Source organism: Anolis carolinensis, chromosome 4 (genome assembly GCF_035594765.1).
Source record: "Anolis carolinensis isolate JA03-04 chromosome 4, rAnoCar3.1.pri, whole genome shotgun sequence".
Lineage (NCBI taxonomy): Eukaryota > Metazoa > Chordata > Lepidosauria > Squamata > Dactyloidae > Anolis > Anolis carolinensis.
Genome location: NC_085844.1, coordinates 5148663 through 5164696, shown reverse-complemented (window position 1 = coordinate 5164696; position 16034 = coordinate 5148663). Strand labels below are relative to the sequence as shown.

Genomic DNA, 16034 nt, shown 5'->3' with positions numbered 1-16034 from the left:
AAAAAAAACCTAAAATCAGGACAGTAAATAAAGAACAACACCCAGAAAACAGGAGAATTCTATACAGGAAACAATCAGGGCCAGCTAACACGCCCCAACAAAGGAACCCCCCCCCCCAGCCAGGAAGCAGCCGGACTTTGAAGCTGCAAGGCCATTCAATATTAACCAAGGTGATTAATTACAACATTCACACTTGCCTCCAACAGACAAGAGTTCTTTCTCCAAGCGTGGAAATTATTCCACACGTATATAAACCCCACTTGCCTAGTTTCCAACAGACCTCACAACCTCAGAGGATGCCTGCCATAGATGTGGGCGAAACGTCAGGAGAGAATGCTTCTGGAATATGGTCAGACAGCCTGAAAAACTCACAGCAACCCGCCATTGCAATGTGCCATTCTGCAGTTTGGATATATATATATTAGTAGGTCCCAGATCAATGTAATTACGCTACACTTGGATTTAACGCAAGCTTTAAACCCATCCTGACCTCCCATTGGACATTCAACGCGCATGCTCTCTGTGGGCTCTTTAAAAAAAAAAACCCGCGTACTTGGAGTACTCCATTCTATTGGATTCTTCCTGCTGCCCCATTGGACACTTAATGCGCATGCGCTTTGTCGACTCTTCAGACCCCCCCCGCGAACTTGGAGTGTTCCATTCTATTGGATTCTTCCAACTTCTCCATTGGACGGTTCCAAATGTACAAATCTAGAGGGGAGGAACTGTTTTATATTTCCCCTTTTAGATTTTTTAGGAGCCAACTCTTTTTAATGAATTCACTGTTTAAATATGTATTCTACAACGAGAGGATATTCAGGCCGCGGAGACGCGTTCAGTATCGATTTGTTTCCCCCCCACACACGTTTACCTTTTTTGGTCTCGCCCTTTTCCGGCCGAATCCATTATGTCTAACTTCTGAGGCAGAAGAAAAGAAAACGGGAAAAAATATCAAACGGGTACAAATGAATGATATTATTTGACATTGTTAAATTCCAGATAAGCAAATACGTTATTTTAATGTCTCCCTCCGCGCCCGATCTTTCTCCTCCGCCTTTTTTGTCTCTTCCGCACCCTCCCTTTTTGAGCCGGAGTTGGTTTCTCCCAGGAGGCTGCTTTTCCCAGAAGCCTTTGCGCGGCGCGTGCTTGCTCTTTTTCTCCTCAGGACCTGAAGCGGAACGCTTCTTCTTCATTATCTCCCTCGTCTTAGTATTATTATTGTTTTTATTATTATTATAGATCTAATTTGCTGCTAACGCGTGAGTAGCGCCTTTCTCTTACTGAGGTTATATGCGGAGGGGAAAGAAAAAGATTCTCTTAAAAGAGGCTAATATAATATAATATATTATATTAACATAGTACAATATTCGTATGTTATTTTATATTGTATTATATATTACTAGCTGTTCCCGGCCACGCGTTGCTGTGGCAAAGTGGTGGTAGTATTGGTTAAAAATCGTTGTGTAATTTTTATTTGACTTTATTTGCATTTTTTTTATTAATTTTATTGTAAATTATATTTTTATTTATTACATTTTATTATTTTCTTTTATGTTTAGTTATTTTCTGTTATTATAGTATTTTATTGTATTAAATTTTTAGTGTTTTTTATTATTTTTTATTGGGTTGCTAGGAGACCAAGTTGGAGGAGCCTAGCCTTCTAACTGGCAGCAGTTGGATAAAAGCAATTATTCCTCTCTCTCTAATTAGGACTTTATTTTTCTTTTCTTTTTGTTGTATCAACCTAGAGCCGTGGATGATGGGTTGTGTTGTCAAATTTCGAGGTTGGGGGGCCTGTAGTTTTGTTGTTTTGTGGGTCGCTGTGATGCCATCACTCTTTTATATATATAGATTAGTATTATATTACACTACAATATTATTAATATTATATGTCTATACAATATATTATTGTGTAAACACATGATATTATACCAGTAATGCATCTGGATATGCCACCTATAACTTGCCTATGTGTGTCCTCTTTATAATGATACAATATATGTCTGTACAATATTATTAATATTACAGTAGAGTCTCACTTATCCAACACTCGCTTATCCAATGTTCTGGATTAGCCAATGCATTTTTGTAGTCAGTGTTTTCAATACATCGTGATATTTTGGTGCTAAATTTGTAAATACAGTAATTACTGCATAGCATTACTGCGTATTGAACTACTTTTTCTGTCAAATTTGTTGTATAACATGTTTTGGTGCTTAATTTGTAAAATCATAACCTAATTTGATGTTTAATAGGCTTTTCCTTAATGCCTCCTTATTATCCAACATATTCACTTATCCAACATTCTGCCGGCCCATTTATGTTGGATAAGTGAGACTCTACTGTATATGTGTATACAATGTATGATTGCATGGACATATGATATTATATCAATAATGCACTAGGGCAGGGGTCCCCAAACTTTTTAAACAGAGGGCCAATTCACGATCCCTCAGGCCGCTGGAGGGCCGGACTATAGTTGGCCACCAAGCAATAATAATGATAATAATAAAGAGGGTTGGAAGACACCTCTTGGGCCATTTCGCCCAACCTCCTTCTGCCTTTTTGCACCAAAAGCACAAGCAAAGCACCCCTGACAGATGGCCTCCCAGTCTCAATAATAATAATAATAATAAAAATAAAAAAGGTTGGAAGAGAGACCCCTTGGGCCATTTAGCCCAACCCCCTTCTGCCTTTGTGCACCAAAAACACAAGCAAAGCACCTCTGACAGATGGTCTCCCAGCCTCAGTGTTAATAATAATAATAATAAAGAGGGTTGGAAGAGACCCCTTGGGCCATTTAGTCCAACTCCCTTCTGCCTTTGTTCTGTGGGGGGCAGATAAATGGCTTTGATGGGCCACATGTGGTCTGCGGGCCGTAGTTTGGAGACCCCTGCACTAGGGTATGGTCTCTTGGCCCATAATGGACCTTTATGTAGCTCGTTACTGTCCTGGATACGTTATTTCAGGTAAACTTTCTAATTTGGGGGCCATGTTTCAGGCTGGAGTAAGTAGGAGGGGGAAAACTGATTTTCTTCTGCTGTAGGGACCAGGGCACAAGGGAGCAGTGGGTTCAAATGGCATTGAAAGAGGTTCCACTGAAAAGAACTTTCTGAGAGTAAGAGCCATTGAAGAGTGGCATAGGCTGCCTGGGAGTGTGGTGGAGTCTCCTCCTCTGGAGGCTTTTCTGCACAGGATGTCTATCAGGAGTGCTTTGAGTGTGTCTTCCTGCATGGAAGGAGGTTGGACTGGATGGCCCTTCAGGGTCTCTTCCAACTCTAGGATTCTAAAAGGGAGGGGGCTGATCTGATGTCGCTGGGGAGGCCCTGTCCCTCATCCCTGCCAGCCGCACTTGCGAGGCAGGTGGTACCGAGAGCAGGGCCTACCCCAGATGATCTTAATCTCTGAGGTGGCTCATAGGGGAAGATACATCCAAACAGATAAGCTGGGCTGGAACCATTAGGGCTTTATAGGCTAAAGCCAGCACTTTGAATTGTGCTCAGTAGCAGATTGGCAGCTAGTGGAGCTAGCTTAGTAGGAGACTTGTGTGCTCCCTGTACGACACCCCAGTTGGACTAGCTTAAGCTTCCGAGCAGTCTTCAAAGGCAACCCTACATAGAGCGCGTTGCTGTAGTCTGTTCAGGATGTAACCAGAGCATTGTTCTCATGTTCCCTCTCATCTTCTCTTCTCCCAGCTAAACATCCCCCATGAGGAAATGAGGAAGTGTTATCGAACACCAATACCCCCTTCAAAGAAAAGATATTTTATAGTTAGGAAACTTACAGTTTTGCTGAGGACATCAGGTATAAAAAGGTGAAGCCATGGTCACCCTATAACAAAACTAGCAGCAACATGGACTCCTCTCTGGCTATATTTATACAACCGTGTCTGGTTTATATTTATATTCATATCAAAAGTGAACAGGTAACAAATATGCTTACCTTACAAGACACGAGTGACCTTTGCTTGACCTAAGTTAACAGCTGACCACCCTGCTATTGAGACCCATCCCAGTCAATGCTTCATAAACAAAGGAATTTCAATGCCTTTTGACTAACTGGTAAGAGGGATATTTACATTTCTATGTTCCAGCCTGGAAAAGCTAGAAGCCAATCAAGGCGAAAGCCAAGAAAACAATATATTTTTTATGTGCTTCATGGCTGGAATCACTGGGTTGCTGTGAGTTTTCCAGGCTGTATGGTCATGTTCCAGAAGCATTATCTTCTGACATGAGAGAGGGAATTCCTCTGTCTTCTGAGTGCTGTTTATTTACTGTCCTGATTTTAGAATACTGGTAGCCAGATTTTGTTCATTTTCATGTCAAACTACACAGAGAAGCAGTTGAAATCCACAAGCATGTGGACCATTTCAACAGAAAGGAAGAAACCATGAAAGTGAAAGAAAGTGTAGTTCGGTGTAGACAAAATGCTATCTCACATCTTTTGGCCCACATCTGGCCTTTCTTATATGGGTGATGTCAGACTTGGTGTAGTGTAATTCCATGCGGTAGCCAAATAATTGAGCCTTACTCAGCTGTTTGGTGGGTGATAGCTGTATTATTTATGTCTTCTGTCTGTAAAAGCAGCCTTTGGACACTTCAAAGGGTAACAGGCTTTATTTGGCACAAGCTTTTGAGGCCTGAAACCTCCATCTTAACTTTCTCTTTGTTAAGACATCATTGGGGAATTACTCATAAGTGTCCATATGTTTTACATTTTTATTTCCCCACATCCTTCTCCCATTCTAATTACTGTGTAGTATGAATAACAATAATAAATGTATTTGTTAACTGTCTCTCCTAATGGCTCGAGGATAAATGCAACACTCTTGTATATTGCCATAAATATGTATATTGCTTATTACCATAAAATACATACATTAAAACGCAGTTCCGTAGTATGTGCCAATACAGGTAATGTGTCACGGCATTTGACGGACTGAACTCACCTTTCTCTGCCGAACATAACTTGTTAGTTCTGAACATCTAATATGTTTCACTAAGCCATTAAAAATTGCTGGATGATTTTTTAATGAGTTAGCATACCTCAGTCGTTCCATCTTATATGTGCTGTATGGATAAAAGGGAAGTGATACTGAGACCATGTATGTTTTTTGCAGAATCAGTGGGACATTAACCCAATGTTTGGGCCATTTCCTTTTTGGAAAAGTACAGTGTAAATGCCACGTTGTGGGTGGTCTTTATAGCTCTATAGAGGTCTCTATCTCAACTCTTCCTGCTCTAATTGTGACATTGCTGGCTAGTAGCCAAGTCTTTTCTGGATTGGTCTTTTCAGCGGATTCTGGAGCACAGATTTGCTTAATCATCCCAAAATGTACTAATTTCAGCCAGTGATCTACCAGAAGCTTTTGTGATGCTCCCAAACAAGGCTTATAGGCATTTAGTCATCAGATACATCTTGTTTTGGAGACAGGAGCTTTGTTCTCTGTCATAATAGGTCTTTCCAGGGCTGTCTTTTATAAATCATTTTAATCTCGAATTATATCGTATTTCATCCACCAGGCATATGTAAACTTTACACACACACGTGTGTGTGTGTGTGTGTGTATAACACCAACTTCATTAGGTAGTCATTCGTGTCTTACCTGCAAGAGGTGTTAGTGATAGAAGAAGCCAAAGCATTTTTAAGAAGCAAACTTTATTGTCTTAACTCATTGTTCATTCTTGCTTCTCTAAAATCCAGCAGTATTTAGCTTGTAAATGATGATTGAGTGAGTGTATATCAATAGTTTTGTGGTTATTTTTGCCCCATCTTTGTAATTTAAGTAGTTGCAGCATCTGTTGTGGCTATTTAAAAACTGCAGCATTGCTGCATTCTTTCTGATCTAATCACAGAACCATTTTAAAGTATGTGCAGTTTGTGCTTATTTCCTGCTCTCCATTGTATGGTTTTGCTGTGGGTGCAGCCTTTTGTCTTTAAAGTTGTACATTATTTTGTCTCTCTTCTCCACCAACCCTTTCCAGGTAATCTATCATACCTGAATCTTAGTGTTATTTGATGTTTAAAGCCTTGAACGTGTGTGGGGGGGATGTGTTTTCTCTCTCCTTCTGACAGGTGTTTGAATCTCACTGTATTCTTTCTAGCTGCTTTTTAATCAGGACTAGAAAAATGAGAAGTGCTATATTATCCCCTCCCATTCCAGCTAAACTAGCCATTGAAGGATCTTTTTGGTGACCGTCTTCAAACTTTTACTCAAAAATATTCTCATGGGGTTCTGGAGGGGATAAGTCTATTGCAAAATTACTTTGATAGGCAATGAAATTATCTTAAAATCTTTTCTATCTTAATGTTTTGTAAGAAAGGTTTTTCAGTGGGAGACATGTCATACTGGTAAATATTTATGTCTGAATGTTTCGTGTGTCATAGCTGTACTGTGCCTTTCACAATTTGTGATTATTGGATAGTTGGTTCATGGGAGCTGTGACACATAAAACACCTCGGCCATACTTAACATTTTGTAGATTTACCAGAATTCATCTTTAACACATTTATCTCATTTCCTGTCAAAGTAATACATTCTTGAGTTTCCATGTATTACATTTCATACTGAAGTACAGTACAACATCGGTATCCACACAACCAGTGTACGTAGGGCCATCCAGACAGGCCCTATATCCCAGGATCTGATCCCAGGTTTTCTGTTTATCGCAGATTATCTGGCAGTGTGGACTCTTATAATCCTGTTTAAAGCAGAAAAACTGTGATACAGGGTCTGTCTGGAAGGGCCCATAGTTTCATTTGTCCGTGGTTTCACTTATTCCGTAATTTGCTTGGTCTCCCTTCACACTAGGTCCATAATTTATCCCAGTGGTTCCCAAACTTATTTGGCCTACCGGCCCCTTTCCAAAAAAAAAAAAACACTACTCAGCGCCCCCTGGAAATTTTTTTTTAATTTTAATAGCAATTAAACAGAAAGATACACGTATTAATGCATATGGCAAATGCACCTGTGGCCATCACTGCCCCCCTGAATCACTGCGGTGCCCACCAGGGGGCGGTAATGCCCACTTTGGGAATCACTGGTTTATCCCATTGAAAACAATAGGGTTTACTATTACCTGGTTTCATGTATCCACACATAGTCTGGGAACATATCCCTGTGGATACAGGGGGGTCATACTGTAATACCGAAGTAGTCTGTAATGCTAACACAATATGCCATATTTCATTGCATAATCGTCACCATGCCTTTTTTTGCCCCCGCAAATTGACTTTTTTCCTTTATTGGATAATAGTCACATTTTAAAAACACCCAGAAATAGATCCCTCTGGGGGCCTTCCCTCTTCCCATGTCACTGTCCCTCTGAGGTAAGATAGATTTTTTTTTCCAAACCAGCTAAACTAAGGCACATTTTTTTCATCATGTAATAAATGTAACCCCCTCTCCTTTTTGGCCAAAAAAGGACTATTCACGTGATAAAATACAGTATGACATTGTATTACTTTCACTATAGAGTTTTGCATGTGAGAAAGTTTACTATGACACGCCAGCTTTGCTGTGCCAGTCACCCATACTGTATTCCTAGAAGTTCACACATTCCAAAAGCTTGCATAATTTATGTATACATGAGCAGTCTTCTCTTAACAGCTGTTTTCAGGCATGCATTTATGAAGTCAGGCCTAACTAGTGAACCAGCAAGCATGGGCTTAGTTAGCATTCATTCCTGCGATTTTGGGTTTAAACAAACACTTTGTGAGCAGCAGCTCTTTTGAAGTCACTTTTTAAAATCATGGCATGACTTATGGAATTTCACTAGCTAGACCTCAAAATAGCAAATTCTTGTTTGCAGAAATTCTTCTGGGCATCTAACTATATTATCATAAATCTGTCATCCAGCTTTTTTTGCTTTAATTAAGAGCTGAAAGACAGTGTTTTGATAATAGGGCTATGGATTCTTTTGCTTTAACGGTCTGGTAATACAGAATTTAACTTACAGAGACAACATAAAAAGACAAAAACCGTTTGACTTGAATTTTTAAAATTTTAGTACTAAATTGTACTAACATTGATTTAAATAAACATCCCTTGTATTGATGTTATGCTACATGAAAATCGCCACAAATAAAATATAAAATTATTAGTTTGTAAATAATATTTTTGATCCATGTGTTTTTTGTGTTTGATATTATTTCATAGCCAGGTTGTTAGGAGTTGTAGTAATTCTAAACCTTCTAGTAATAATAAACTATATACAACATTTTAGAAAAAACAACGTGAAGCCAGAGAATAAAGACAAAGAAAATATATTTACCATCAGTTTTAGTAATTACATAACTATAGGGTTACTTTTTTCCAAAAACATGGCTAAAAATAAACTACTGATCTTACTGAAATTGATTTTAAAATTCTCAGTGATTTCAAACTGCCAACAGAAAGCTGTCTTTGAATAATCAGATATGCTAATACTTTGCAACTGAACAGCAACATGTATGGACTTTAATTATCCCTCTAAGTTGAAAGGCAGTTGAGAATGGCTTTTTATATAACTCCTCTATCCTGCAGGCAAGAGCCCTCTTCTTGCATGACAGCTCTATGCAGCAAGAAGAATGTGTTTCATCAGATTTTTCATGAGTTAAAAAACACTTTCCTGAAGTGATATGATTGATTTCTGCTTCCCGCATTCTAATTAGCATTATCTAACTAAATTTTAAGCATCTGTATCGCTTTGGAGTAGAGTTTTGCCACTTCAGATCTTTTGGTGAATTTACTTTTTGGGTGGTGCATCTCTGTAAACAAAGTTTTCTTACTTCACTTATCTTCTTTCTTTCTTAATGCTATCATAGGAACTAAAAAAGTAAGTACCTGTTCTCAGTAATCTTTCTCTTTCACACTTGACCAGCATGTAGTAAAAAAAATCGAGTCCTAAGATGAGTATTATGTCTTATTTGCAAAGTAATTCATAGCTGTGTTAATTTGCACAGTTGGCCCTCTGTATCCATAAGTTCTGATTTACGGATTCAGCCAACCAATGGCTTGAAATATATTTGGAAGGAAATACAAACATCATGTTTGAGATGTAAGGACTTGAACATTTAAGGAATTTAGGTATCCACATGGTGTCCTGGAACCAAACTTCAGTGAATACTGAGGGCCCATTGTATGCATTAATCTTGTAATAATGATGGTGAAGATATTGATGTTTTTTTCCCCTTCTTGTATGCCCCTTCCCAAGGGCTGGCTTGCAGCAGGTAAAAAAACTGCTTACAAAACTATCTTATGCTGTTCTCCTGAGGTGTTCATCATCATAGCTTAGGCAGTCCTCTAGTCCACTCTTACCTAGTAGTGACTGAATAGCCTGTCTCTGAACCAAGGTCTCTAGAGTCTGAAAGACACTGTGACTGGTATCATCAAAGGAGTAGGTAGGGTTCAAATCTTAGGTGCCATCGAACAGATAATGATCAAAACCTTAAAAACATAGCTATTCAATCAGCATTTTGAGATTAAAAACACTTAGAATAATGTGGATTGCATTCTGAAAGATACATTGGATATTTCACCTGGTACGGTATAAAAAGCTGTCATCATTTAATACTATCCTTAGTTGCTTTGATTATCTTAAAAACGCTGTGGCTTGCCAGATACAGTAATATTAGATGGTTTAAACGTATTCAAGCGCTTAGTCCAGTTCCTCCCATCACACAAAAACATAAAGCATCAGAGTAGACTTCATTCTTTTTCTTCCAGAGTTTGCAATACAGATATATGCAGCAGTAGGTAATGCAATAGTTAATTGATAAAAACCAGTGCATAGATGAGCAAATATTCTTTCAAACTCACTTATTAGTCTCAAAATGCTTTGCTGTAATGATCTGTCTTTCTAACATGGCCGGAACTGGATCATATGATAGAAGGCTGTAACTCTTTCCTAGATGCAGTTAATTTGATGTGTTTCAAAGTGGTGTACCCCTTAACGTTGGTTAATAACCTGCCTGTCTCTCTACTTCCTCTGCCAGAGATGTGGTTTAAATCTTTAATATTTTAAATTATGTGGTCGTACGTTTAATTGTAAGCCGCTTTGAGTCTCCTTCGGGAGAGCTAAAGCGGGGTATAAACAAAATAATAATTCTGCCTTAGTGTCCAAAATTCCCTAGTATAATTTCATTTCCTAAACTTGCTTACTGTTCCTCATGCAAGTGATCAGTGCCTTGGACAAACTGATTACTCCGTTTTAAACAATGCATTATTTGAAATATTTTCAAACTAGGAAATTGTTGAGATAGTATACATGACAAGCGATTAGCATTGTGAAAATTGCTTGCAGCTCCACTCATTGCATGCACAAGGGAATGAGAATAAAATAATCTGTAATAGAACCAAGAGAGAATTCCTTAGTGTCATTGATATTCCTCCTGGTAGGTGGCATTGTGATGTCATTCCTATTTGCTTGTGATCTCACCCAAGGGCATCTCACCCAAGAGCATCTCACAGGATCGAAGTCTTACAACTCCCAAGATTTCCAACATCTTAACTATGAATTCAGAATATGTAGGTTTTCAATGGGAGTGACACTGAAATTCAAGTAATTTCCCCCCCAATTTTTTGAAAAAGTCACCAATAGTAAGTAAGGAAAAAATAATAAAATGCTTATGAGAAAATGTAACATTTTTCTTAAAAATTTGATTTGGAGGGTGTATAGTTTCAATTATGATTAGAATTTAATTTTAATGGTAATTACATGTTCATTGTCTTTTACTTTGATAACCACTAGAACTTAATAGTGTAATCGATAACATTTTAAATGCTAAATTGAAAAAGGTATTCTTATTATTAACATATAAGCTGAAGCTTCTTTCTCTTTAAAACCTTATTTGGACTTTGAAGGAGACAAGACTGAATTACAACCAGCTATTCACTCATATTTAAGTTTAAGATAAATTTTCTCCCGTTAGAGGTGCTGTTGTACAGTTGCTAATAGTTTATACAGTAGAGTCTCACTTATCCAAGCTTCACTTATCCAAGGTTCTGTATTATCCAAGGCAGTCTGCCTTTTAGTAGTCATTGTTTTTGTAGTAAATGTTGCAATGTTTTGATGCTAAATTCATCAATACAGTAATTACTACATAACATTACTGTGTATTGAACTACTTTTTCTGTTAATTTGTTGTAAAACATGTTTTGTTGCTTAATTTGTAAAATCATAATGTAATTTTATGTTTAATAGGCTTTTTTTCTTAATCCCTCCTTATTATCCAAGATTTTCGCTAATCCAATGTTCTGCTGGCCCGTTTATCTTGGATAAGTGAGACTACTGTATACTGTATATGCGGAGTATATTCTCTCAGAAGAATTGTAAGACCCTTAAATTCTGAATTTATTAGGTGATAAGAAGTATCATGACCAATTTAATTCTGATTTTGGTTGGATATTTGACAATACCAGTGAGTTAAAGTTTACTCTGATAGGGTTAGTATTAGCTACTCTCCCCACTCTGGTCCCCACTCAGGCCTGAAAAAAGATATTGCTTGGCAGTGGATCTGATGGCATTCCACGTGTGCCAGTAAACAGGGATTTGCTATAGACAAGTGGACCCATTCAATTAAGGTATACTGTGTAAACCAGCATTTGCAGAAGTTTATTCTTTTGTTTTAGGGTGCATCTACACCGTAGAATTAATTAGTGCGACACTATTTTAACTGCCGTGACTCAAATGCAATTTGGAAGAGAAGGCCAAAAACCTTGTAAAGCTATAACACCCATGATTCAGTAGCATTGAGCCGTTGTTGTCAAAGTGGTGTCAAATTGCATTAATTCTACCGTGTAGCTGTGTCTTCTGTGGGTTTTCTCTAATTTGGACCAACTTGGATTATGATAGGAAGTCCAAGCCACAATTCAGATTTTCTTATTGAACTTACTATAGTCTGCTTTCACAAAGTATAGTGCTAATTGAATTCTATGGTGACAGTTCTTTAGATTTTTCCTCATTAAGCAATTGCAGCAAAGTAGTTTTAATGTACTAGGCAGTGGGAAATTACAACTTCTTTGCTGTAGTTTGCAAAACAATAACCACACTGGTGCAAAACACAAAACTCCTAGGTTCTAAGCTTGCTAATTTGAACAGGGCTGTGAATAGACGTAATTGAGAAAACCTGGGGTCTTGAAGTGGCTAATACCTACTTCATGTCATTCGTATGTCTTAATTATTTCTGCATCTGTATTGTGCTTGTTTCTTAATGCTGCCTCCTGTTTGAAAGATGAGGACACGAAAGCTGCTTTATGCGACAGAGAAATTTTGGGTGGACAAGCACTTATACGACGAGGCGGAGAGGCTCCATTATGAACGAGAAGCAACTCTAGCAGCCGCTGCTGCGGGAACACACCAAGAGGTGGTGGCGGTGAATGGGTTTTGCCATGAAGAGACCGGTGAGGAAGAGCTGAAAGAAGAGCTGCCAAGGGCAGGAAATAAGAGGAAGCAGAAGAAAAGGAAGTTCTCACCCAAAGCCAAGCCGTCAGAGTTAAAAGTAGATTTTGTCCTGGCTGGGTTGCTAGCTGACCGTGTGTGGTTCAACAAACCTCTGTACGATCAGGCGGAAGTTACCTATGGGAAGAAGCTGGCTGAAGCTTTTCCACAAGAACCTCCTGAGAAGCCACTTGCTGGACAGTCTGCTTTGGTCCCTTGGTCAGAAGCAGAGTTTATCCAAGGCATTGATGAGCCACAGAAAACCCTAGCTATCTTACATTGCAATCATGGCAGTCTGATGGCCTGTCACCATATTATTCAGGACATTTGGGTCAATAAGTTCAACTTTGACGAAGCTGAGGAGATGTTTGTCAAAGGATGCCAGACACTGGCTTTGCCACACTTCCTAGAGCTTCCTTCTGTGTCGTCGCAAAGCAGCATCGGACAGAAAACACCCGACGAAGGCTACGCAACCGGCTTGCCTACACCTTCAACGCCAGCCCAGTCCATGGATGATGTGGCTCAACCTAGCACTTTCTTTGTTGCTCCAAATCTCTCTGATGCTACAAACCAGACAGTGAATGGGAAACCACAGGTGTCCAGTTTGCAAGCCTTGGTCTCAGAAGTGTGGCTGGAGAAGCCGATCTACGATGATGCAGAAAGATGCTTCTATACAAACATGTTTGATGGGCATCCTCCGGGAAAGGTGAGGGTACAGGAGCGTGAAGGGCCCGAGTCTTCGAAGAGATCCCGTAAAGACAAAAGGAGCCGTAATGTAGGGAAGCAGACAGGAAACAAAAGGGGGAGCACAGCCACCTCTTCTACTATGCCTCAAAATCCTTCCCTCTCCTCAGCTACCTGGTACTTCATGCACAAGGACAGCGAGTCTCCGTGGTTCAGCAAACCCACATACGATAATGCTGAAGCGCAGTACTATGCCTCCAAAGCTTCAGAGCTGGCAAGTGAGCAAGCGAGCACCAGAATATCCGGAACGATGCTAGGAGAGCCGCTACAAGATGCTACCAAGGCTTCGAGTGAACCAGAGTCTAATATTAAGTAGGAAAAATTTGTTCTGGGGTAAATTCTCAAACCTAATGGGCCAGAAAGAGGTGGAAGTTTCTGTGTGTGTGTGTGTATTTCCATTATAGAAGCAAGCCAGCAAGTCAGAATTATAAGCCCATGTTTTTGTATTCTTTATCAGGATGAGAATAGAGAGAGCCTTTCATTAATTTAGCTTTCTTGATTACCATTAGGTCCTTAATACCACTTCATGTTAAAAAACACATTGTTTCTGAAGGATATGTTTTATGGCACAAACTTTAGGAAAGCTTGTTAAAACAGTATTATCTTTAGGTTTGTTTGCTTGTTTCAAAGGATTAGCACTGTTCTATTTAGGCAGTATCCTGCCTGTTAATGTGCCCCTAGTTGTCACAAAAAGTTCTTTGTTATTTCTAGAAAAAGTTTACTCAGAAGTGGTTCTTAAGTAAAGGATATTATGTTTTCATTGTGGTTTTTCAAGTGATATGTATGTTTTGCTAGTGTTGGATAAATTGTAAGGATCTGAGTTTTATGTGAATGAATGAAACCCATTCAGCTCTTCCTTATATTTGCTTGTTTTCTTTTACTCTGTGCTGTTTTTTTCCTAATTTAATTTTTTTAGCAGCATATTGCAAAAGTTGGTGCTCCATGTCAGGCTCTCCTTTTGTTCTATTCGGTTCTTTTATGTGATGAACCCTTTCATCCTCTTGATTCAAAGCAACCAGATAGTCATCTGCTGCATTCTGTGTCACCCATTTCCAAGCTTGTGAAAGAAAACACTACATGCTCCTTCTGCAACAAGTTTATAGGTGTCTGGCCTTCCTTTCTTAGACCCAGAGGTTTGCTCCACAAAGATCTTGTGGTTTTCATTTGCTTGCTTTACCACCAACCATCATGTGCCAGAATGAAGGTCAGGGATTGGGTGGGGCGAGGATTGTCTTACGTTTCTTTTGCTGTTCACCCTGAAATTCACTCTGCATCTTGATTTTGCATTATACCAAGCAAGAGAATACTGTTTTTCTTGGCAGAGTAAGATTGGAATGCTTCCATAACCTTTGTTGTATACTTAGTTATGCAAGATCACTTGTGACATGCTGTCCCTAGACTTGGTGACAGTACTCCCTTCTGGAATTGGTGGGTTTGTGTGTGTCTCATTTTTAGGAAGGAGTAGAAAGTGTCAGAGAAACCTTGTCTCTGAGAACAATCAGATTCTTTATGACAAATCCTTGTAACTTAACGGTTGCATTATGGAGTGTGTAGTTTGTCAGATAGCCAGTGTTTGTCTGAGATTGGTTTAAAGTAATTGAAAAGGGCACTAGCTTATTTTATTCTGTGATGGAAAAAGAGAGCCTCAGAGCTAAGTGAAGGAGCAGCATGTTACCAATCCCATTTACAAACACCTTTCCCCCTGCGGTGATGTAAGAGGCCCAACCAGCTGTTACCGGAAGTGGCCCAAAAGGGAGGAGGGAGGGAAACCTTGTTTGTCTGACCTTGCTCTAGTTACTGTGCTTAATTATTCCTCTGTATTTATTTGGCCCTTCTCTCTTTGCAGAAAAATGGCTGCCAACTTCCTCATGCATGAGAAGATCTGGTTCGATAAGTTCAAATATGATGATGCTGAGAAGAAATACTATGAACAGATGAACGGTCCAGCTTGCGGCTCTTCTGGCCAGCAGGTAAGATGCTACCTCCTGTGGCTTCAGCAACAGGCTCTTTTGCAAGCCACAGTGCTTCTAACCTAAGTAGCAGGGCAGTGGAGGTTCTACCTGCATGCTTGTCCAGACTGAATCTCAACCCAACCACTTCTGAGCATAGGGAGGCCCAGGAACAGGACCAGAGATCAAGATGTGCACACTTCCTATACCACTTGCCATTTAGTTGCTAGTAACTACTGGCATATGTCAATAACTGGCTGGTGGCCTTAGGAACTGCAAAATAGTGCCCTTACTATCCCATATAGGTTTTCAGAATTTGTGCAAGTATACCTTTGCCAATTGCCACTTTTTAAGCCATCAGGCTACTTTTGAGGTTATGGGGCATTCAGTGAGATGTCAAACATTCAGTTCTCTTGAATTATGTCCCAAGACACCAGAGCATCGAAGGTACAGAGGTCTTCTGTCTGTGGTATGTTTGAACAGAGAGGAGCTTCTCAGTCTTTTTAGAAGTGAACTGGGCCAATGTAATAAAATTGGAACATTCCTATCTGCATTCTTATAACTTAAATGATAGCACCAGAGGAAAGGAGGATAAGGAAAGACTGGGGTAAACCTATCCTTGCATTCTATATGATCTACACTGTTAGAGGCTTTACCAGTTGTCCTGAGGCATAACCTATATTCTGGAAAAGAAGTCATTGTTAGTCCACAACATGGAGGAACAAAATGTACCTGCCTCCAATGTATTATGACAATTTTATATGGCTTCTTCATGTAATCAATCCCAATCACTTCTGAGTCACTTCTTCTGGAGAGTTGTAATGTTTCCTAACAAGGTATAGTTTCCAGTTTAAGGAAAAATCATTCTAAGGTATTTTCAGCTTATTGCCTTTCTAAATCCCGTTTATATTTGGAATTTTGT

At 39.3% G+C, this 16034-nt stretch overlaps 1 protein-coding gene across 8 annotated transcripts in view; it reads left to right on the top strand.

The window, feature by feature from the left end:
• Positions 1–1104: 1104 nt before the first annotated feature.
• The window catches only part of eef1d (eukaryotic translation elongation factor 1 delta), a 30212-nt gene continuing 15282 nt past the window's right edge, over positions 1105–16034 (top strand). Inside the window, exons 1-3 of one of the 8 annotated variants that reach the window (XM_062979926.1) lie at positions 10324–10507; positions 12214–13475; positions 15010–15133. In XM_062979926.1, the coding sequence (XP_062835996.1) occupies positions 10493–10507; positions 12214–13475; positions 15010–15133 (1401 nt within the window). In that variant the 5' untranslated portion in view covers positions 10324–10492. Of the gene's footprint in view, positions 1260–10323; positions 10580–12213; positions 13476–14019; positions 14876–15009; positions 15134–16034 lie in introns of those variants that run through there. The other 7 variants (XM_016997519.2, XM_062979924.1, XM_008120914.3 and 4 more) reach the window with 7 other exon arrangements.